The 25,052-nt window shown below is 35.1% G+C and overlaps 2 protein-coding genes and 1 long non-coding RNA gene across 5 annotated transcripts; 1 reads left to right on the top strand and 2 right to left on the bottom strand.

Annotated features, from left to right (window-relative positions):
- Positions 1-453: 453 nt before the first annotated feature.
- exp (expansion) lies at positions 454-19,414 on the bottom strand. 3 transcript variants are annotated; one of them, XM_011070008.2, is made up of 9 exons: positions 18,864-19,414; positions 5,430-5,560; positions 4,647-4,804; positions 3,966-4,197; positions 3,172-3,370; positions 2,139-2,377; positions 1,686-1,782; positions 1,349-1,582; positions 454-643 (listed from the first exon to the last, which is right to left on the bottom strand). In XM_011070008.2, exons 2-9 carry the CDS (start codon positions 5,538-5,540, stop codon positions 585-587), a joined length of 1,329 nt encoding a protein of 442 aa, XP_011068310.1. In that variant the 5' UTR covers positions 5,541-5,560; positions 18,864-19,414; the 3' UTR covers positions 454-584. The 3 variants fall into 3 exon arrangements, with proteins under 3 accessions (XP_011068310.1, XP_011068307.1, XP_011068308.1); XM_011070005.2 differs by having other exon boundaries at positions 454-656; positions 18,864-19,405; XM_011070006.2 differs by lacking the exon at positions 18,864-19,414 and adding an exon at positions 9,748-10,137 and having other exon boundaries at positions 454-656.
- Positions 1,767-3,249, top strand: LOC147909158 (uncharacterized). Its single transcript, XR_015545630.1, has 3 exons — positions 1,767-1,909; positions 2,118-2,329; positions 3,164-3,249. It is a non-coding gene; the product is annotated as an uncharacterized LOC147909158 (long non-coding RNA).
- A 3,534-nt stretch (positions 19,415-22,948) lies between the features above and the next one.
- On the bottom strand, positions 22,949-24,720 carry LOC105154458 (small ribosomal subunit protein uS15). Its single transcript, XM_011070004.2, has 3 exons — positions 24,564-24,720; positions 23,579-23,706; positions 22,949-23,295 (listed from the first exon to the last, which is right to left on the bottom strand). Exons 1-3 carry the CDS (start codon positions 24,584-24,586, stop codon positions 22,991-22,993), a joined length of 456 nt encoding a protein of 151 aa, XP_011068306.1. The 5' UTR covers positions 24,587-24,720; the 3' UTR covers positions 22,949-22,990.
- Between the last annotated feature and the right edge of the window lie 332 nt (positions 24,721-25,052).

Raw genomic sequence — 25,052 nt, 5'->3', positions numbered from 1 at the left:
TAATTTTGCTAATTTTTCATTATTTACTGCGTAAGTAAGTTTTAAAACGCAATATAATTAATCTTTTCTACATCTTTACTGAATTGAAAATAAAATATCCAATATGACTCGATGATATTTAAGATAAATGCCGCATTCAAAACTGACTTTAAATTTGACTTTAAATTGGATTTAGCGCTTATATTTAATTACAAAATATATATACATTGCAATGTTAACTGCAAAGATATATATATGTTTGCCGAATCGTTTATTTTTGTTTCCTAATAATATCAACTTCTTTCCAACAATTAATATTTTATAAAAAGAGAGAGAGAGAGAGAGATACGAATTTCCATATCTCAGTTTACTTCAATTCTAATCATTTAGGTTATTCATCCTCCCTCACTCATGACTGAATTTGAGTAATCGTGATTTATATTTCCAGGATATGGAATAATAAAAATACAAATATTAGCATAAAAATATGAGTATTTATGTGGTATATTAACAATATACAGAGAGAGTTTATAAGTACAAACGCCGAGATAGTTCTTATATCTAATCCCACTCTCCAATATACATAGCTCGCGGGGTCGGAGGTATCACGCCTCTCGTCGGGATCGGTAACCTTCCGTATATGTGATTATACGGCGACTCATTCCTATTGTCCGAATCTGGAATCATAGCAGCAATTATTACTAATAAAGGTGATTATAAAACAATTATTAATTAATATGAAGCAACTATACTATCACTGTTATTACTTTTATTCTCACTTCATAAAAAAATTGTTTTCTATTTCTCGCATAAAAATTTTTTATACGAATATGTTTTTTATATGAATATGTATAAATATTTATGTATAAACATACATAAACACGCATAAATATTCATAAACATATATAATTATATATGAAATATGTTCATACATACATATACATTCTTTTTTCTTTTATAAAATTACTTTTTAGTGTAATAGAAATATTAATACTAATGAAAAAAGAAGAATGTATGAACATATATAGACATATTCATATGTAATTATACATGTTTACGAATATTTATGCGTGTTTATGTATGTTTATACATATTTATATATATTCATGCATAAAAAAACTTTTTACTGGGATTATTTAGAAATAGATCGTAAAAGGATGAGTAAAAAAAATGAATCTGGAGTAATAAAAGATAATAATAAATAATAAAAAGCAACAAAGAAATCTATATATTAATCTAAAATAATAAATTAATCAAATGAGAATCTATTACGTGGTGATGTTATTTATGACGAACTAATTTACATGCCTAATATAACGCAATTATTTTTAAATAAATGAAAAATGATAATCACTTAATTATTTCTTACCAAGCCCGCTTTCGAAGCTTCTGGCATGATACATAATGGGCGGTCGATGGGCCGGTAGGTGCCCGTATATCTGGGAAGATTGACTACTAGCGTAAGCAGCGCCTACATAAGACGGCGCCGGCTGAGTCCTGGGATGTCCACGAGGTGGAGGAGGACCCACCTTGCTGTGACCATTTCTCGCCATTTTGACGAAATTGGGCACGCGTGCTCGTAAACCGCAATAATATGGATCGTCTAAAACACATAACAAATAGTCACAATTTATGCGATGTGTTTAAAAAACAAAATGCACATTAAGTAAAATACAATTAATCTTTTAAAGTATAACATTCCTCACCATATTTTTTCCTATCGTCGTGTTTACTTCGCTTCTCTTCTATCATGTGGTGCTTCATCGTTCTGCCGTAGTCGTCCTCTATATCGTCGTAATCAGGCTGAAACAATAACCAAAGTAGAAAGTTTTCTTCAACTAAATGGTGTAAGGATATGGAAAACAAAAAAACTTCAACAAAATTTTAAGGAAATTGGCCAATCATAGTAGAGACCATAACGTAAGCAGCAGTAAGTCCAACATATTGATTTTCTTACCACTTACATCAGTGCTGCAATTTACTTGCTTTATCTGATTTTCAGCTTCCCGTCCCTTATCTCACCAACTCGCGCATAGTCTAAATACCAATTAGTATTGCAAGTAAATTACGTTGCAAGTAAATTCCAGCATTGGCTTACATCTTACTTAGTTTTTCTTAAATTTTTTTGTTCGCCATAGCTATTTGTTTTTAACATTTACCTTGGGAATGCCATGGCCATAAAGGTTTTCTCGAGGCGGCAATTTTGGCGGTCTCTCTGCACGCCGATGCTGGTAACTCGTTGACTGCATGTATATTTGCTCCCGTGAGTTCCTGTCTGCCGACATTATTTCGCTAGGACCTACGGACGATGACACACCGGCCACGCTGTAGGGATCCTCATCAGGAATTGGTATTCTAGGTCTATTCTTTATATCCACCGGCCTCTGTAATGCTAGAACTAAAAGAAGATATAACGGAGATAGTAAAAATTATTATTTAAAAGCGATAATACAAGCATTTGCATTATTCTAATTCTTTTTTACAAGGAAACGTTAATATTCAGAAAAAAGCCTTAATTAAATCATACTGATATCGTGTAGGACATCATCTTGATATCACTTGATATTAAAAAAAAAATTTATAATCGAAGTAGCAAGCTAACATTATTTATATATTATATATATTTATATATTATTTATTATAGTCAAAATGACGACAGATAACATCAGTTTTTTATAAATAAGTGACAAGATCATAAAGATGTCATTATGATATATTTTGACTTCTGTGTTTTACTTAAGAGTGCAGAAAAAAATAGACTTGAATATTATATAACAACGAGTTAATCTGCGAAATCAGTATACTTTATTGCCGTTAAATAAAATATATGTTTTATAATTAGAGATATTTGCATTTCACTTTTACACTCAGAACCAGAGTGTACAGTCCAAGTAGAACACAGAAGTCGATCATAGTAATATCACATGAAGACATCATCATGATCTTATTTGTCACTTATAAGTTCATTTTAAGTATCAAACGATGTCACGATGATATCATTATGACTTTATTATGACTACGTTCTACCTAGGAACGATTTTAATATGTACGAGTACATATGTACATATACTAGCTAGTGCGTTTAATCCGCGAATTTGCTATAATTAGATAAACCTCAAATATTGTTCGCAAGCCGTATATAGAAATTCTATATAGCGTTTAATGTATGTCACACGCTTTCCAGCAGCATACCTGGTGGGAGCTTCGACTTGAGCATGTCCAATCCTACCACGTTGACGATGAGCACCCATACGGGGCACTGAAGCAAGTCGGCTTCCGTTCTCACGAATATGATAGCGCTCAGGCATTGCAGCTCTAATCGTCGTCTATCCGGATAAGCTCTTCGCGTCTCTCGCGATAAATTCATTTGGAATTTATTCATGTCGAACACCTGAAACATAAAGACGGTAACGTTCAACGTTTGGTGTTTCACGATATTAAGGAGAAAGCTAACGGTTGCGTCATCAAGCTATGGCATCAATCGGCTTTCTGACAGCGAGGAATACGCGTAATAAAAACTTATTATCGATAAAGGAGTTAAACTAATATACGGACATGAACAGGAATTCTTTAGTCAGGAAGAACAACCGTGGATCATGTTAAGCGGCGGAACATTTCGCTCTCCTTTCATACTGGGTGCGTGGCATATGATTTCCTGACGATAAAGAGATTTAAATGCCTCTTATTATACGGTTCGGTTACTTGTAGTTTTAATTAGAAAGGCGATGCGGTTTCTCTATCGACATGCATTCATACAATCGTGATAAAGCCAATACATGCCGATCTCCTCGCGTGCAATGTACATACAAATACGCAGTGGCGAAGGAAAATTTTTTATTGTTATTTTTTTTAATTGCAAGAAGTAGACAAGAGTAACTGAGATCCCCTCTCCTTCATCGCGCAATTGACCCATTTTGATGCTTTCGCCGATAAATATTTCCAACGCGAACGATTATTAAGAAACCACGAAACATTAACAGACCCACCTTTCCGGGTTTCTCGTGCTCGAGCGCACCCTGCGAATTACATATGATCTCTGGACCGATCGCATTGTCCTCCTGATTCGTTGATTTCACATGCACGTTATTTTTACATAATCTCTTGATGAGAATATTGCCCTGCTCATCCATTTTTATTTTAACTCCTTGGTTTATGTTACGCTTGGCCTCCTCCGTTTTCGAATCTCTCATAGGATTATCAAATCCACAAAGCCCTATTCTGTAAATCAATTTTCCGATATATATATAACGCTAAATGTTATATAACGTAATATATTTATATAAATTATATTATAATATATCATTTCTCAAAAAAAGCTTTTTAAAAAATATCTACATTTGTGTAACTTTATATCCCTCAATATAGATAATTAAATAAAGATAATAAGAGATTAATTAAAAATTAAATTATATACATCTCTCAATATGAAACATCATAAGCATTTTTAATATAATTGTATTTCAACAAGAAGATTGAAATGAGTCAAAATTAGTTAGTCAGTAAACAAGCTATAAATTTATATGGGGTTTCTTCATCTTGAAATTAGCAATCTAGAATCATCAGGTATTAATATATGATTAAAAAAACACTCGGTTCATTTTATAAAATTAAAATTCTTGATGGGACGCTAGATAAATAATTGTATCTTAAATTTAAATTGTGTATACCTGAATCCGTCGAATCCATCATTCGAACCGTTTATCGTGAGAACAGGTGCTCTGGCATATGCTTTCGCAACTCGTCTGTTTCTCTCGAAAACGATAACTTTCGCCCAAATTTCATCATCTATCTGATTCCATTTATCTAAGACCTCTTGTATATGATCCTATAAGTGCAAGAAAGATGAGCTAATAAAATTTTGGATGAATCATTACTTTGCACATCGATCTAATATTAACAACTTTCGTTTACATTCAATTAAAACAAGTTGTTTAAACAAGAAACTGCACTGTGAAAAAAAATTACTAAATCTTAATATATACTTCTTTGAATAGCAATACGTAAACATTTACTTATTGTAAATAAATATTTATTTATTTATAAAAAAATGATAATTACATCAAATTAATAGTTTTTATTAAATAAATAAATATATATTTACATTTAGTAAGTATCTACTTAGAATTAGTCAAATAAATATTTATTATAATTTTTGCAATATAATCGTATGTGAATTATATTATATATATAATAAAGAAAATATAAAAAATAATATAAAAAATAATAATAAAATAATTAAAATAATTAGATATAAGGCTCTAAAGAATTTAATATTATTCAATATTACAACGTTAGGGTTATTCGAGCCGCGCTAGATATCATATACGAACACTTTATGTACAAAAATATATATACAAATAAAACATACATATAAAATCTACACGCATATTCAAATAACAATATATATATATACATATAAATAAAATTTACAAGTAATAAATAAAGATTACCTTGTACAATTTATCCAAGTTATACCACACATCTTCTTCATCTTGCTCCTCGTACTGCGACTCCACGAGATTATCTCGCGAACGCGAAAGTATTTTCCGCCTCGATACCATTTTGCGTCCCGATAGTCAATCTGAAAGCAGAGAAAAGAAAAAAAACGATCCTTACCATGTAATCTCTCTTAATCTCTCTTCGCGTTGTACGTTCGAGCATCCCCATGGAATTTTCTCGTTCGTAAAGAAGAGAAAACTTTTATTTTAATTTATGTTAAAGGATCCGAAGAAAATTTGTCGGAGATTTGTTGTTAGATTTAAGAGTCATCAATTATGCGCTTATCGAAGCTTATTCTCGCTTCTCTGAATACGTACAGAAATAATTCTCTCATTTGCAGAGAGAAAGAGAGAGATATTATCAATCTTGCACGTTTTATCTCCCGTAGCCATTAACTTAGGAGTCGTTTACAGTTTAAAAGTCGAAGGGGGATGATCGGGAACTTTAGCATCGCTTCTAAAGCAGTCAGACATGAAAGAAAAAGAAAGACTATTCGATAAATATATATACATCTTGTTTCCTCTCTCTCTCTCTCTCTCTCTTTCTCTCTCTCTCTCTCTCTCGTACTAATTTTCTTTAATTTTATACTTATTATAATATTTTATAATCTATTATTTTATTTTGTTTTACTTTGTTAACTAACCTTCATTAATATTTCAAGAATATTACTTAATATTATATAATTTTAGTACAATATTCTTAAAATGTTACATTTAGTACTTTAAGAATATGTCTAAAATATTACTTAATACCAAATAATATTATGCGCTTATAGGGAAAAAATAACTAAGTGCTAACTGATTTTCCTTACGGCGACTAAAATTTTAAGTGGCAAGAGCGATAAAAAAAAAGAAAAGGAAGGAATCGCCATTACGGTTTACAGAACACGTTCGATAGGGCAAGTGTCAACTCATATGATAGAACTTGTATCCGGCTTCGTAACGTGACGTCATTCCAGCTGATCTTCGGCATCCCGTCACATTATTCTTCTCAATGTTGAAATCTTTTTGGTCTCTGACGAATAATAGAAATTTTTCATCACGATTTATGTGATACGTTTTGCAAAGGAAAGGTATGTTGAAAATTATGTGGATCTAAGAAACGCACCAAGTGAAGAGAAAATCAAAATGATTTGATTTTGACGTGATAAAAGTCAAAATGATTTTTTATTGCAAAAATTTGACTGTTTTACGTTAAGAATCAAAATAAAGTCATTTTGATTTTTTGTTGACTTTGTGTGTTTCTGGGTAAGATTGATTATTTATTTCTTGTAAACTGAATTGTAATTTAATAAAACTGACTACTCTCATGAGAAAAATTTTCATTATTTTAAATTACGAGTTACAAATAGTTGTAAAAAAGTGATTACCTTCGCGATTTTTTATCACAAGCTGACATTATTTTAACGTATAATTTAATAGGTACATTCAATATTAGAAATGAGCGAGTCGAGGAGAAATGAGAAACAAGACGGAATCAAGATGTCTCTAAATAAAAAAGAATCACAGTCGAGAGAGATCGCGTGTGAAACACGCCATATACTCAATCTGACCTGATTAATTTCGAAGATTGCATCTGGATCTTCTACTAAAACAAAGAAAAATGTAAAAGCGAGGAAATAGTTAAGAAAATTGCCCCCTCCCTAGAAAAAAATTATGCGAAAGCGGACAAATCAGATTCAACGGGGCGATAGCGCAGGTGGAGTACGGTTGATTTACGATGAGCTCTAAGCATCGTGAAAGTGTTGTTATTAAACGTATCGCCTGGCTACGACTGATGTCCGAATTGGCTTTCACGACTACTCTTTCGCGCAAGATCTTTTATTTATAGCCGCGTGTTTTTAATGAGGAAAAAATAGGCAGCGATTCTCTCTCGAGAAATTGGTCAGCGTAACACTTACGCGCGAAAACGCGATTTACTTTTACATTTTATTATGCAAGATACATCTTTAACACACATAATACATACTAAAATATATATTAATATATTCCCAAGGAAAACATAAATCAATAACAAATTAAAATAACTATTTTGATTCTTAACATAAACAATCAAATTTTGTAAAAAAAATCGTCATTTGTCAAAACAAAAAAACACAAAAAAGTAAAAAATCAATCTAAATTTATTTTAATTCTTAATATCAATAAACAATCAAATTCTGTAATCAAAAATTATTATTTTGACTTTCTCTTGACTTGATATGTTCCTTGGATTATTGAATTCAATATTAATATTTTATTTATATGTAGCAAAAATGAATATTAACAAACAATATAATTTGGTAATTTAATATTAAAATCCCTATTAAAATAAGAAGCTCGATCATTGACGATCGCATAAATTTTTTTTCGCAAAAATTATGATAATTATCCAAGGAGAGTTTAATCAAAAGTAATCATCTCTATTTTTGGAAAGCAAGAATTTTATTTTGCTTAATTATAACGTTTCGCTCCTTCTTTGTAATAAATAATAATGACAAACTTAACTGTACACGCCTAAATTCCACGGATTATTCCGGAGATATTCGCGCCTCGCACCGTTCGATGCGACTCCGTTGAAGTCAATACTGTACCGCTATACTTAATCGTAGCATTCAACGCGTAACGAAACACGAAGCCTCGTATGGCTCCGAGGTACCGTAATGTCGATTAGGTAGTTCCAGCACGCAACGCGCCCGGGTCGATCCCGGATTAAATCCTCGAAAGCGCTGCTGCCGTTAACTTCCCGGCGTGGCGTCGCGTCGCATCGCGCCGGAGATTCGAATTCCGATCACCTGGCTCAAACCTGTAGAATTTCACGCGTCAAGGCGACGATCGGTCGATGTCTCATCGGGAAAACGCGTGACGGAAATCGATGAAAAAAAAAGAAAGAGGAAAGAAAGGAAGAAGCTATCTGACGCGAACACGCTCGAATCCGCGATTCGCGGCGTAATCTCGCGATAAAATGGCGAGACTCGCGGGAGAGTAGAGATCTCGACGGAGATTTCTTCGCGCACTTCGAATATTATTTCGGATTAAGTCGAACACGTCGTGTCTAAATGCAAAAAAAAAGTTGAGCGACTTCCGTTGATAATTCTGAATTTTTACACGGAAAGAATGCTATGTTGAATTATCTAAAAATTTAGTTAGATATAGATTTGAAAATAATTTTGTTGGATCATTAAAAGAATTATGTAGGATGGTCAAACTAATTGTCAGAATGTCAAAACTTTTTGCAACATTTCTCATGCTTGAGATTCCTACGTAATTATTTTGGTGGTCTAACAATTTTTTTTAGATTTGCATATAAATTTTTAGATATAGCAAAATCATTTTTTCATGTAGAAATCAGAATTAGACTTCGTTAATAAACTAAATACAAATTCATACAATACAGTTCTCCAAAAGAACTGTATTGTAAGAAAGTCCTTAGGATATTCTCTGGACAATTTAAAGACATCTCTCTCCAAAGAGTGTCTAAAATGTTAAAACATCTTTTAACGTTGACGCCAGCTAAACTTTTAATGAAAGTTGTTGTCAATAGCAAACTAGGCCTGTTCTCTTAACCTTTTCTCTTTTCTTCTCCAACGTGAAAAGAAAAAGAGGAAAAGAATGAACTGTGCAAGAAGTTCAGCTAAAAAGACTAGGCCAGTCATTGTCTGTTATTCGCTCCAATTCCTCAGCAGTTTTTCTTATATCTTCATGATCTATTCAGCTGTTTCTAGTGAACCACTAAATACAGCACGCAATATCGCTGCAATAACGCTGCGATATTGCTGCAATGTTGCAGCATTGTTGTTGCAACTTTTGAGCTGTAGAGGCTAAGTACTCCGGTATATATGCGCTTTAATTATCGGATTATAGACAATCTCGTTTTTCGCGAGAGAATGCTCGAAGCAGACGATTCCTATCGAAGATAAGAAGGAATAATTGATGTAATGATGCAATATTTACGTAACAAAACCGAACGGTCTTCGCGGCGGTGGTGGTGACTTCCTACCCCTTCTTCATTTACGAAAGAACATATTCTTCTTTAATCGGGGAGAGAATCCATAGACGATATTCATAGTTTAAGTATAAATGTCTTAAGATGTAATATAACCTTCTAATTAGTTTATGACATCTTAAGATAATTTTAAAACAATTTTAAATATAAGAATCGACTATGAACTATGAACATCGGGACTGGTTCATAACATCTTAAGACAGTCTTAAGTATTAAAAATCAATTGATGAATACCGAGCCTGTGACACATTCCTAGATAGAATAGAGCGACGAAATCTGACTCACGAGTGGCGCTCTTCTATTCTGTGTCTTCTCCGACGATTTCGCAACGTTCTCCACGTAGTAGATGCTTCATGCCGTTTGTCCATTATCTCACCGCGGGGCACGGGATTGCATCCGAGCTTGCCATCTGTTTCGCGCGCGTGCACATACGTATACGCGTCTCCCTAAGGCGAGACGATTACGACCGATTTCGTAATGATGAGGCCCGATCTCGTGTACTGATAATGAGAAAAAGGGATCCGACCTGGATCTCGCGCAGGTCGCGGATCTAACGGCGAGAGCCTCTGCAGTCTGCGCTGCGGAGGTGAAAGAAACGTCACACGGCCGACTCTGCCTTTGGCGAGCGAACGAGCGAACGAGCGAACGAGCGAACGCCCGGTTCGCCACCAGAATTTCCCTGAAACTGCTTTCACTTCTCCGAAGAATGCGAAGGCTGTTGTACACGACCAGCGGCAGCGTCTAGCACGGCTGGAGTACAGCACCACAGCGCGCACACACTATGAGGAATCCCCACCTTCCTCGAGAGATCGGCAGTGAGGCTCGCTATGGTGTATGTGTGTGTGTTTTGTGCAGAACATGTTCACAAACTCATGGATTCGCACACACAACTACACGTAGACACACACACGAACGAGGCGTATACGACCGTTCGCACGCTCCTTCTCTCCTTTTTGCCTCTCTCCACCTCTTTTCTTGATGGATATTTTACCATGTCCCTCTCGTTTCTCCACGATTTTCTTCACTTTTTAACTTCTGTCGTCACGTGCCTCTCCGTCTTTGTTGTGGAGCACGATCGTGAGTATATCTTCTCTTGAAAGATATCCTCTCTGTCTCCCTCCCTCCCTCCCTCCCCCTCTCTCTTTCTCTCTCTCACACCGATCCCTCTCGATTTCTTCTCTCGGTTCTCTTCGTTCTTCAACTGCTGCCTTCGTCTGCATCTCTTCATCTCCCGCCTGTAGATTTCCATGGATATGTCTTCTCTCTTTATCAATTTCGCTGCCGTTCCCTTCTCTTCTTCGATTCCTTTTGCCTCTCGGCGCTGCCTTCTTGTCTTCACTGAAATACATGGGCAAATCTCTCTCTCTCTCTCTCTCTCTTCTCGTCCTTGCTTTTCCCGTTTCTTCAACTTCGAGAGCGGCACTCCGTCCCCGCTGTTTAATAATCGACTACATCAAAATCCAGTTCCTTTAGACCGATATTTATAATCTATTCTTATTTCAAGACCGTCTTAAATATTGTCTTAAAATGCTAATACTCTTTGGTATTCATAGTCAATTCTTAAACATAAGACTGTTTTAAGTACAATCTTAAAATGTTATGAACTAATCAGAAGCTGGTATTTATTCGGTTCTTATATTTAAAATGATCTTAAGTAGTCTAATGATATCATAAGCTAATCACACTGTGATGTTTATAATCAGTTCTTATATTTAACAAGATCTTAAGTATAATATACTTGAGATGTCACAAACTAATTACAGGACGGTACTTATATTTCATACTTATTTTAAGATACTCGTCTTAAGTAATTTCTTAAGATACTAATATACAGCCCTCTGATTGGCTTTTGACATTTTAAGACTGTACTTGAGACAGTCTTAAATATAAAATCAACTAGTACCAATCGTATTAGCATCTTAAGATATTAGATGATCTTAAAATAAGAACGGACTATAAATACCTCTGAGTGGTTCATGACATCTTAAGATTATACTTAAGACAGTCTCAAATATAAGATCTCAAATATAAGAATCGACTATAAATACCGATATTAATTATTTCTTTAATAACTTTGCCATTATTCTAACGTGTCCGCTAGCTTCTCTTTGCTAATTCAGCTTCTCTTTCTTGTCATTTTCTTCCGATTGTTTCTGTCCACATTTCTTCTTCCTCCCTCTACTCCATCTCCCTTTCATCCGCCATTCTACCACGCACCACCTACTCCTTTTCGTGCACATTCGCTCATTCTCTTTCTTGCTCATGGGGGCCTCCTTCTCTCTCTCTCTCTCTCTCTCTCTCTCTCTCTCTCTCTCTCTCTCTCTCTCTCTCTCTTTCTCTGTCTCTCACACACCTTCTTTCGCCAAGTCCCAGTCAACTCGCCAAGTGACTTCGATGAGTGCAACAGCAAGATTTCGAAGCAGTGGAAGGAAACTGGTTATACTCGGCCGCGCAGCAGCAGCGGTCGCAGACATTTTACGCACACACCCTTTCGCAGGGACAACCCCGTCGGAGCTCATCGCGAAATACTCCTACGCGACCGAGGCGTAACGAAAGCGAATTACAGGGCTGCAATTAAATGAGAGCGAGAATTAAACGAGGACGCGCGGGGATGCGTAAATCGCAATTACCACGATCCGCACGTCGCTACGCGAATGCGACAATTATCCCTCTTTACGATTATCGCGTGATATAAATTCATGGAACTTACGAGCGTAATGTCGATAAGACGCCGATATATCCACCCGTTTTAATTTGCGCGCAACGATAAACTCTACAAAATTGCCGATGAGGAAGATCAGGTCGCTGTCGCGCAATGAAAAGTATACCGTGTAACAACGATCGACCGTCCGTGACTACACTTTCTTGTGAGGCTCCCTCGGGGAAAAACCCAACTGAACTGCTCGCTGATCGAGTTCCTTTATATTTTATGCCTATTAATCAGTATAACGAGCGATGACACGAATTATTTGCGAATGAAAAGAACAGTTCTGCTAAATTATCTAAAAATCTAGCTATATAGATACAGATCTTTGAAGATAATTTTTGAATCACTAAATTAATTTTATAGAATTGATCTTATTGATGGCTAGAATGTTAAAACTTTACGCGCCAATTGCTATCAACTTTTTAGTGTCCTACGTAATTATTTTGAGAGTCGAACGAAATTATTTCTAGATGTACTTGAAAATACTTCAGATGTATCTGTATCTAGTGAAATTTTTTGAAATCTCAAAAGTAAAATCTTTTTGTTTTTTTCATAATATTTCGCATTCAGTTAACCACAATTTCTTAAATTCTTCTTTTTTTTTAATTATTAGCGATTCTTATATATTGTGTAAGACGACATAATTAGCCTTTCATGAAATCAATCTCTCTTTTCAATATTTTTAAAAAAAGATAATAAAAAAATTATTTTGTTAAAGTATTTAAAAATTTAGGTAAATATACAGATCTAAAAATAATTTTATCGAACAGTCAAAATAATTATGTAAGATTCAAGTATGAAACAATGCTGCAAAAAATGTTGAGTATTTTAACAACCAGTTTGAGCATCCTACATAATTATTTTAGTGACAACAAATTTATTTTTAGCGTTTCTAGTTGTATTAGCTAAATTTTGAAATATGTCAACAATAACCTGTTCTTTCCGTGTATAATGGAATGTCTCAGTATTTCTATCAATGTCATTAAGAAAAGAAATTAAAGCTGCCTATCTTAAGTGGCGATGATGAGATCTGAAGGCATAAAACTTAACCTTTAAGACTTAAGAAATTGATCAATCATAATCGATTAATCTCCTCAAATTCCATTGTGATTAGACAATTTCTTTAATGTTTAAAGCTAAGTTTTGCGCCTTAAAATCTCATTCTAGACACCGCTGAAGGCAGATTGATTGTGACATTTTCGGCCGGAAATATACCTGTATACGAATTGGTACCCCGAGGCAGAGAAAAGACGTATTATATAGCCAGATTTCGGAATCTTATTTCTCGGTTATTTCGAAACTACTATTAAATTAATCGAAACCACTATTAAATTAATACGCCGAATCTGAACTCGACAAGTCGATGGAAACAAGCCGTTCCAAATCGAATACACTCGCCGTACTCTTTCCTTGGCCTATATAGCCATCCGGAGCCGAACGAGAAAAGAAATTATAAAAATGATCCGTCGTGTGCTGCGGACGGGATAAACGTTCGGTGGTCGCGGAATACGTCGAGCGTGAAACGCGTTTTCCAGCGCGTTTATAGAACAGGAGTGCTTCGACCGTCCGTTTGATAGAAAGCGAGGAATCCGCTTGCCGCGGAAGCGAGCGAGCGAGCGAGCGCAGCGGCAGCTTGCGAGCCGCTTACGGCTTTCACGATTATGCTTGCCGCTTGCGCGAAAGTCAATCTCGCAATCATCGACTCGCGCGGCGCAATCGTGAGCCTCGAGACATGGTATGACGTCGGTGCTAGGTCGCACAAGATTAATTTCCGACAATTTCGATGAGTTTACAATTTCTGACCCCAATTTGATTTCCGCGTAATGCACGTACAAGACGGATCTCTCGCCGATTCTCACATGAAAAGAAATTTTTTTGAGGTACTTAAAAATTTAGCTAGATATAAATCTAAAAATAATTTTGGACCATCAAAATAATAATGTAGAAATCTTAAACATAATGCTGTAAAAAATGTTGAAGGTCTTTAAGCGTCCTACATAATTATTTTGATGGTCCAAGAAAATTACTTTGAGATCTGGATCTAACTAAATTAGATTAGATCAGCAAAATCTTTTCGTAATGAGGGAGCAAGATATCTCTGGCAAAAATAATTGCAAATCGACCATAGAAAGAACGATTTTTTAATATTATACTGAAGTATTTACATAAAAATTTAGCACAAATAACTTTGATAGACGCGATCAAAATAATTCTGTAAGAAATTCAAATACGATAAGCAATATTGCAACAAGTTTTGACATTTTAGCAGTCTCTTGAACGTTCCATATATTAACATATAATTGTTTTGATGGTCTAAGAAAATTATTTTCAGATTTGTATCTAGCTAAATTTTTAGAACGTAGAAGAGAGAGTGGTAGAAGTATAAACAAAGTTTCTAGAAGGCGAAAATTGAGACAATGAAACATAAAAGAAGCGTAAACATCTCTTTTACATTTCGTTATCTCAATTTTCGCCTTCTATAAGCTTTGCTTACATATACTCCTCACTGCTCCTTACATATTCTCCTCTTACATTCGATTTACATTCCGATGTTTATTTTCGCCAGGGATATAATTATTAGTATATATTCAAACGCGTGAACTCAGCAAAATTATACCGGTTTCGTTCCCCTGCCGATACCCGTTTTCACGGAGCAACCCGCCGCGGGATTCCCCGAGGACCGGATCTTTCGCGTAGACGTCTCGACGAAACGTTAAAAATTCCTCGACCCAACTACAATTCCTCGTTCGTTTTTGGACGAGAAAGTCGTAAATAGAGATTGGGGAATTAGTTGCGCATCAACCAATTGACTTTAATTACGTGTTTACGGACACGCATCGTATGAGCTAAACAAGCTATCGCATTTCATCATCTGTAGAAAAGATGCGTTTCCAACGTCTATTGTTATTTAGCAGGGAGGAGAGACGGGAACGTTTTTGTTATCGCCGTCTGATGCCGCGGCAAATTTTAAAAATTTGCCTTTGGATCTCCCTCGGAGATCTCCCTCGGGGATCGCCCTCGAGCATTTGTTTCGCGTGGTTACTAAAGAAGAAATGGGGAGCGAGAGAGCGTTATGGTACGAGGGGGAGAGACATTACGACATCAACATCGGTCGCGGGCCGCGAAACGTCACGTTCTCGTACGATATATACGACTATATGATATATAGTTGAGAGCAAAAGTGGCAAAGCAGATAACGCACTAGTCTGTTATGAGAGATCCCGAATTCGGTTCTCGCTAGAACCAAAATATTTCATACATTCGTATCCTTCCTCTCGGAAGGAAGTATCCATACAGCACAGAAAGATTGTAGAAACATTGCAGAATGATTTCACTGAAACATTGCAATATTGCATGGTGGTTGGGAAACGTTTCTAAATCATTGCTGCAAAATTCCAACAATGTTAAGATATCCGCTTTTTGTTATATTGCAACGAAACATTCCAGGAATATTGCAATGTAATTTATTTGAATAAATTTTTTACGAAGACTCTAAAATGAAAACTATTTTCTGTACATATATCTCACTAACTTTAATTTTTCTACAAATCATATTTCTAGTAATATATGCTTTCCAACAGCAATTTTTTTATGATAAAACCATAAATATTCCAATAAATGCATTAATTCTGAAGGATATATTCATTTGCAAGGATAATTAAAACATGTATGTGTGTACCCCGAACAAACTACAAATATTATCCATATATTAACATAATACAGTTACTTGATAAGTTAATCATGGATCCATATATTAACATAATAATACAGTTACTTGATAAGTTAATCATGGGCACATTGCAATCTGCAATATTTATGTAGTACAGTTTTTTAAATTAACACTCATTTTTATGACATAATAATTAATATAATTCATTTTATATTTAAATAAAAAATTTATTGATCTATTATTTGACGGCCATTTCATTAGCTAAGTTTTATATTTATTTTGAATATGAAATCGAAAGATTGTATAATATTGAGTTTGGATACAATCAATGCATCATTATCGAATAAGACGATAAGCAATTAAACTGCTGAAAACGATTTATCGAAATATTAATTATGTGATCGATGATATATTTATTTATATCTGATGTGAACGCAAGGATAAACCAGCACCTGAACTTTATTGATAAATTTTATACCGTCATTTTTTATTCGATTTCAATTGATTCGGAGTAGTTTCGAATTTAAAAAAATGCATTCAGAAGCACAATCGCTCACTAAGCGCTCAGTGAGCTCTTGCATCTTATTTGGCATATTCCATTAGATCTAAAAATATAGACCAAATAGGTACAAGCAAAGCTCTATATATCCAAGTAGCGCATTTCTTTGATCTGAGCCGAAATGCCGACAGCTTTCCTATTAGCTATTTTGATCGCCATTTGCGACCTAGTCCAATAAGCGCTTAGTATTATTGATATAGGATATGATTAGTAAATCAAAAATGGACCTGTGCGCTACTTCGATATATAGAGCTTTATAGGTACAAGAGCTCACTGAACACTCAGTGAGCGGTCGTATTTCTGAATACACCTAATAACAAACCATCAAGTAGTATCAAGGAATAAATCGCTGACCAAAATTGTATACATGAATGCCTACTAATGCCTAGCAATGCCCAAGTAATGCCTAAATTTTATATCCGCTAATACCTTAGTAATGCCTGTTAATGCTCATTAATGCTCTAGTAATGCTCTAGTTAATATCCTAGTAAGTAGTGCCTTATACCGTTTATTATAATACACAATTCTCTTAAGTAATGTCCAGTAATGCTTAGTAATGCTCCAAATGTGTACACCGTAATGCCCTCAGTGATTTACCTCTTGAGTAATATATTTGTCTAATAAATCTCTCTATTATATCTCTCAAAAATTGCAGTTCGGAATTGGCGTTTAAATTATATTATCTTCATATATATACCTTATGTACAATCAACATGCACGCATATACGTGAGAGAGGCGGTGGTGATAGCGTAATAGCACTTGAAGAAGATATACGATGCTGTACATGCGAGCGGCTGAAATTCGACTTGCGTTCGCAAAAAATCTACGGGGCCGACTTTCCCGGACTCGGCGCTCGTAACAAATTACGAGGACCTGCTGTGCTCTCGCAATAACGAAACGTCCCCATACAACACAGATTATTTCAGCAATATTGCAATGTTTCAACAATATACAGAAGCTACACATTTTTCGGTGTATACAATATAGGTACATTATCTCCGTGTCCAGATTTATATTATTAGAATGCCAATCTTTCGTGAATATTGCAATTTATTTCATCAAGGCAAGGAGTAGCCTAATATTGTTATTACAATAATATTGTAATAACATTGCGACGTTGTAGCAATATTACAACAATATTGCAGCGTTCTATGCAGCATGAATATTACAGCAACATTGCAACGTTCAAGCAATATTGCAATACATCCCAAATGATATGCATTACCTGTAAGATCTCCTTATTATATATTTTAGATATTTATGACCTAAAAAACATCTTTATGATGTCTTCATGACGTTTTTAGGTATGCATATTATCTAGGAAGGTCTGTTCTTTATCAAAGAACTTTCTAAACCGGTGCAATAAGTGGAATTGAAACAAATATAATAATTATGTCTTTCACTTCAACTTATTGTACCGTGTGTACCAATTTAAAGAGTTCATTGATGAAAAGAACAGACTTACTGCAACGTTGTAGCAATGTTGCTGCAAGTTTCTGCGCTGTATGGATCCGCGTATGAAATAGAAAAAGGAACGTGTGGAGTTTCAGCAACAACGAGGCCACGAAGAGGCTCGCGAATCGTTCACAGTTGACTTCGCGAATTGTATCGTCGTTCGGGCGACGCGGCGTGCGAGCAAGACTCACTTTCACGTCGCTCGCTCACTTCTCCTTCCTTGCGCCTTCCAGCGAGAATGTATCTCACGTAAGCAAATGTCGCACTCGCTCAATTCAACGACGATGACAATAATGATGATTGAGAATGACGACGATGATTGAATCGTCTGCTCGGAATGGCATTTTTACCATCACGGATCACGCGTTACATACGCATATGTTAAGTTTCGGATGTACGTGCTTTATATATCTATTTGTATATACTTCTGTTTATTGTATGTTTTAAATCTCAAGGAATCGCTCCTACGCGCCGCAATAATCATTAGAAAGTTCTCGCAATCCGCACAGCAACTTGCAGCAACATTGTTGGAACAATTGCAATGACTGCATTTAGCAGAAAGAGTAGCTTTGCAACTGTAAAATTCTTGAATATGATTGGTTTGTACATTTAGATTCAGCAAAGAACTAAGAGCAACATTAACATCCAAGGAACACATCAAGTCAAGAGAGAATTAAAATGATTTTATTTCGACGTCGTTAAAAGTAAAAAACTGATGATTTTTGGTTACAAAATTTGACCGCTTATAGATGTTAAGAATCAAAATAAAGTTATCCTGATTTTTTATCGACTTTTACGTATTCCTTGAGTATTAAAGAATTTTACAACAGTTGCAAAGCTGTTTTTTTTTCTGTTGAACGCAATATTGCTGGAACGTTGCAATGTCGCTGTAATATTGCTAGAATAATTTGTGCTGTACCGAGAAAACCTTTCTCGCAGCGATTCTCCATATGTCGCGCACGGATTTCCTAGGATCAGGCGATCTCCCGCGGGTGTCTCCTCTACGTACCTCTCGAGTGACAGTGCCTGGCGAGCACGTCGCCCCGCGATCGCCTCTGCCGTTTTCCACCGCCTACAATATGGTTCACAGACTGGTTCGTGATAGGCACTCGCGATGCTCACCGCGCTCTCTCCTATCCATAATCGGCGAAAGTAGCGTTGGCTCGCAGTAAGACCGTGCGATTTTCCACGATTAATCCGCAAAACTATCAAAAATACTCAATGACACGATCGACACTATCATCAGTAAAAGGATCGATAGGGTGGAAAGGTCCTACTTGGACGATTCTCGGTAGCATAAACCAAGTTCTCCTCGCGACGACCGCGGCTGTCGACTACTCTCGCGCGAGCGAGCGAGCGAGTGAAATGAATGTACGATCGAGGGGGGAGAAAGAGAGGAAATGCGCGGTCCGCGGGGTGCCTCGTTAAGTAAGGCGCGCGCCTTTATTCGGCCGTGCCCGCTCGCCCAAGAGCCTGCAAAAAGCCTCCTTCAACCGCGGCGTATCGCCGTTCACTGCGCTGCTTCGCCGCTGGTGGACCGCCGCGTCGCAGCAGACCTTGCGCCTCGACATTACCGCGAGTGAGAGTCCACCCAGGACGTTCACCATGTTGGTGAACAGTCGAACGGCGCATGCGTGTGTACCACCCCCTTTGACTCGTTGCCTACCTTCACCGATGACGTCAAAAATAGGACAAGGAGCTGGTGGCCTTTGCTACAAGGCGCGCCGCGAAGGGGATAGAGGGGGGGGCGGAGGAGGGAGGGAGGGAGGAGGAGGAGAGGAGGGCCACTGAACTGTCCCTTGATGTCTTCTGTCTCGATCTCACCTTTCTATCTCTTGGTTTCTCTCTTCCTCCCGCCGCCTCCGTCACTGGCGGCGGTCACCCGGCAGGACCGAGGCGGCTAACTGGCGATTTAGCGATGAGGGAGGAAAAAGGTACGCTTGAATTGTAGGAAGGATTGTAAGTGCGCGGAACAGGCGATTGAAGCGAAGGAATATACTTCATATAAATTGAATAATTCGTTAAATTAATTTGTTTACTTAAAAAAAAGTAAAGTTGAAGTTAAATTTAATGAAATATAACAATTCATGTAAATTAAAAATAATTAGTTAAATGTATTTTTTTACCTAAAAAAGTAAATTTAAGTTGAAATAAATTTAATATGGAGTATTTTTAATGTATATAAATTATTTCTTTCAAGAGAATTTTGTAGAAATTATATTTGGACGAGATCCAGCTGTATTATCCATTCACACATGTGACATCTCAGATGGTGAACTCGATATCCTACGAAGAGGATGGAGGGAATCAACGAGCGATGCTGGTCCCCACAAACTCGCAATCCGTTTCTTCTCTATTCTCTAGCCTTTTCTCTCTTCTCACTAGCGAATGGAGGGGGCTATGGGAGCCATGACTCTCCTCTCATTGAAGTTTCCTTTTTTAAGAATATTTATAGTAAAATTATACAATATTTTTAATAATTCTAAAATGCTTAATCATAATTTTAATATTCCAAAAATATTTTTTAATTTAAGAAACTCCTAGATATAAAAGACATAGATTCCATTATTATTTTTTTATGTTAACATCATTTTAAATAAAACAAGTAAATTATAATGTAAATAAAACAAATTTTACTTAAAATATATTTTAAATAAAACGAATTCTAGCTATGAATTATACATTTAAATAATATTGTTTCAGTATAATCAATTTAATATAATAATAATTTAAATAATAATTTAATATTTTATTTTTTCATATGATTTTGACCTTAAAAAAATTTGCGACGCACCAATGGTCCCTTTTGACAAATTTTTGAATCGCCTATGGTCTCTTTTCGTAGAAGGCCTCGTCAGCTGTTCTTTACCTCGTTGTCTTACCATCTCGCGTCACGTACGTGCATGCTTGCATGTACACGTACGCGTCGTCCGTCCGCATTACAAATTTTTGGTACCGCCCCGTGCCCGCCGTGGTGCGTATCCAGCGGCAATAGATAAATATGATTTTGGAATCAGGGTAGCATGTAAAGCCCATTTTACAATTGTCTAAAAGTAGTTGTGAGTGATTGTAGTTGTAAGACTGACTAATCACAGTGTGGAGAATATTTGATTGAAATGGCCAATTCTTACAATAATCCTATACCAACACGCAATATTCTTAAAATATTCTATGAATATTATTTATCCTTTGTAACATTCTAAGAATATTATATCTTATAGGGAAAAATTATTTAAATAATTAGAACCATGACATACAAAAAAAACTTAAGCAGTAACACACAAACTATATTCACTTGATGCTACAAATGTGCTTCGAAGCATTTTTTAATTATCAATCAAAGTTAGTAAAATTCTTTCTTCTGATTGGTCAATCAAAAGTTTCGAAGCACTTGTAGCTTCAAGTGGACCGCATTCGTAAATAGTATAAGGAAATCAACATGTTGGATTGATTACTGTTTACATTATGACCTTACGATCTCTACTGTGATGGCCAATTAACTTACCGATTATGTTTTTTTGAGTGCCATAGCCCTTGCAACTACGCTTACGCAATTGTCAAACGAACGTAATTTCCCCTACAGCACGAAATATATATTGCAGCAATATTTTAATAGTGGGTCATATTACAAAAATTGCAGCAATATCGCTACTATATTAAAATATCAATATTTTATTGAAAATATTGCAACAATATTGTGAACTATTGTAATTTTAATGACTGCGTTCAGCAGAAAAAACAGCTTAATTGTAACTGTTGTATGATTCTTTAATATGATTATAGTTATATCTTTATAGTTATACATTTAGTAAGGAATATTCAAGTAAAGAACTAAAGATAAGACCAATCACGTTAAAGAATTTTTGCAAATAGTTGCGAAGTATAATTTGGATGCTAATCAATACAATATTTTAGCAATAAAAGTAGATTAATTATTGAAATATTGCAACAATATATTTGCAATATTTCTCTAAACATTGCAATAATTTTGTAGGTATATTTTATTTTAACAGACATAAAAATATTTCCCTAGAGAAAAAAGTGAAAATTTTTATTATCGAAGTTAATGGAGAAAATTTTTCACGTTTCTTTCAGGAGAAAAGTTACATGATCAGTACCCTGATTAGAGAGTGAAGAAGTCGTGACAGGCGTCCAGTCATCAAGGCGAACATGCAGAATTACTCTCGCTCTCTTTAGTCTCTTTAGATCTATTTTTTCTGGTTAAACTAACTAGTGTACACTTGTACTTAAAATGAAATAAGTATGTATTTTTAAGTTTGGCGAAAGCGAGATAGAAAGTTTTAGTGCAATTTATTGCAGCGACAAACAACACAGGCATTGTGTCGAACAATTTCCATATCTCGGGATCTGGAATGAGGGGGACACCGTATGGCGTTCATGTCTCGTCGATTAAAAACAAGCGCCTACTTTTGCTACTTCGTCAAGTGGAATATCCGGTGGTATCGGATGAATATTAATTAAAAATTCTATGTTCTTAGTCCGTGCGTAACTTTTAGATTTTATCATTCCGTTCAAATCGGGATAAATAAAAAAAGAATTTTTAATTGACCTATTATGCATATAGAAAGAAAGTATTAAATATAAAATCAATCTCAAGAATCCGAAAAATTCTTGGTTTAGCAAAATTTCTATTAATTTTGTCTAATTCGTATGTAAGACCATTTAATAAGACCATTTAATAAGACCGTTTGTAAGACCATTATATTAATGAAAGATTATTTTAAATTATTTTTGCTCATTTGTGAATTTTTAATGAATTTCTAAATTATAACTTCTAAATTAATATTTAATGAATCACGAAAAGATAGAGGACTATTCTATCCAGTTTAGTTTAACTGACAAAATATTACATTATTATCAAACAGACACTGTGTGTGTGCGTGTATATGTACATATATTGCGTGTGTATATATTAGGTGTTGGAATTAATTCGTAGCGTTTTACAAGTGATGGAAAGTACTTTCATTAATGTATTTTTTAATGCTCATGTGAAATAAAAAACGCTACGAATTAATTCCAACACCTAATAATTAATAAGTACGTAATTCATAGTGGCAGTATTAATTAAAAAAATTGATGTCTTCGAATTTTATTGAAGTATATGTAAATATAAAATCAAGCTACAAGAGCACTGGCCGTTGAACTTTCGTATTTCCAGTTTGGCGGCAGAGATCCTTTCGCCTTATAATAACGTGCCAACCTGTGAATTCTCGACTCGACGAGAATTAAACGGAATTTGGAATCTTTGTCTTTGCGATTTCGCTCCAAATGTTTGCGCACAGCGACAGCCTTTTTTATCAGGTAATAGAGATCCTCTGGTAAATCGGGAGCCAGACCCATGCTCTTTACAATGCGCAGAATCTTATTTCCTGTACGGAATCGTACTTGTGCTACTCCATGTGAATCACGAAGTATGACACCTATAAAAATACAAAGTATGTTGTCTTATACACAGTTCTTTTTGCCATTTTGATAATTATCAAACTTGTTATTTTACAAAAGTATCAGTGATGACCTATTGTGAAATGACAAATGATCAGATTCACATCAAACATCACTTATAATCTTGCAAACATATTTGAGAGAATCAAATTAAAAACTCTAAGATTTCCTGCATAGAGTTTGCTTTCAAATATATTGATTCCTTTCAATTAGCAGCTAGTAAAGCTTTTATTAGCAGAAAAATAAATGCATATCAATTACCAATTTGAGATGGTGTATGTCCTTTTTTTGCTAGTTTGTAGATAAGTTCTTTACAATCTTCTGGTGTTAATTTCAACCAAGTTGGTACACTTCGTCGGTAAGGAAGCGCCGACTGAGATATACCTTTTCTAATATATATATAATTAAATTTAAAAATATACATAATTAATTTATAAAAAATAAATCTACTTTAAAATTTTTTAAATACATTTCACAAGAATATTTAGGAAGTAATGTTTCAGAAGTATTGTATAAAAATACTAAAACTATATATTGTATAAAAAAACGAATAATGGTAATAAAAAGTTAAAAGCTAAATAATGACCAGTTATTGACCAATATAATAATGTAAGAGTTATAAAATATTAAATAAAATTTAAAATAACCAATACATTAAAAATAAGCATTATGGTTTATTTTTAATATATTGGATATATTAAATCTAATATTTTATGATACCCTTTGTCTTTGCCCTCTTTTTCTTATATTAGATATAAAAGATTAAGTTGTTCATTATTAAACATGTTTCTGCTATACTGTTAAAAATTAACAAAAAAAAAATAACATTGCATTAGTAACTTAATTAAATACTAGTACTTGACAAATGTTTCACTGACATTGACAGGAGAAATAACGTCATAATAAGATCGCGGTCACACCATGTGTACACGTGATAGGTTATGTATTCTCGTGGCTAAAAGCTATGTGCTTGATTTACCAAGAGACATGGCATACAAAAAAGCTGAATCATTAAATTGCTCAACAACTGTAAATGATAAATTATAAAGCTGATAGGGTAATTGATTGAATGAAAAGAACGGAGTTACAAACACATGGTTATTGGATGTGCACCTCGACAGAACACATCTCGACAAGACATATTCTTATACCATGTCGACGTCGAGAATCTTGGTAAATCGCGAGCGTCGCAGCGAACAGAAAATTAAAGAGATTACATCGATGATAATAAATATTGTTATGTTACCCATGTGAGTGCATACGACCCATCTTGTTAGGATTTTTCCAACAACGTCGTTCACGATTGGAAAAATGAAAGAGGACGGCGAGAGAAGATGGCGCCCTCCTTCTGTTAACGTAAAGTCGGAAACACAATGAGCGCGTTCAAGTCGACAAAGTAGCTAGGTCTGCTCGCCGAGCAAATAAACATGATTGATTGGATCTACTTGATAAGAACCAATCATGCTTATTCACTCAGCAAGCATGCCTAGCCGCTTTACCATTCTTGAACTCGCTCAATGGCTGCGTTCAGTAAACTTAACTGTTGAATCAGCGCTCGCTGCTATTGATGTATTCTTCCAGATCTAAAATACTAATTGGATGATCTAGAAGAATACACAATGGGTGATCCACTTTATGCTGCAAATGTTTTGAAGCATTCTTTGATTGATCAATTCGTAAAATTCTTTTTTCTGATTGATCAACGAAGTATTTGCAGCATCAAGTGGATCACACT

The sequence above is a fragment of the Acromyrmex echinatior genome, chromosome 7, assembly GCF_024713525.1.
Source record: "Acromyrmex echinatior isolate Ae372 chromosome 7, ASM2471352v2, whole genome shotgun sequence".
NCBI lineage: Eukaryota > Metazoa > Arthropoda > Insecta > Hymenoptera > Formicidae > Acromyrmex > Acromyrmex echinatior.
The sequence above is the reverse complement of the archived record's forward strand: the minus strand, read 5'-3'. Positions and strand labels throughout refer to the sequence as shown.

Bases quoted from the DNA above. Each gene is read 5' to 3' on its own strand.
- exp (XM_011070005.2), bottom strand. From the start codon at position 5,540: ATGGTATCGAGGCGGAAAATACTTTCGCGTTCGCGAGATAATCTCGTG. The intron at 4,198-4,646 runs GTATACACAATT...ATTGATTTACAG, and splicing joins GATGGATTCGACGGATTCAG to AATAGGGCTTTGTGGATTTG. The intron at 657-1,348 runs GTAAGAAATAAT...CTATGATTCCAG, and splicing joins AAGCTTCGAAAGCGGGCTTG to ATTCGGACAATAGGAATGAG.
- LOC105154458 (XM_011070004.2), bottom strand. From the start codon at position 24,586: ATGGGTCGTATGCACTCACATGG. The intron at 23,707-24,563 runs GTAACATAACAA...TATATATATTAG, and splicing joins GGTCGTATGCACTCACATGG to AAAAGGTATATCTCAGTCGG. The intron at 23,296-23,578 runs GTAATTGATATG...GTATTTTTATAG, and splicing joins ACATACACCATCTCAAATTG to GTGTCATACTTCGTGATTCA.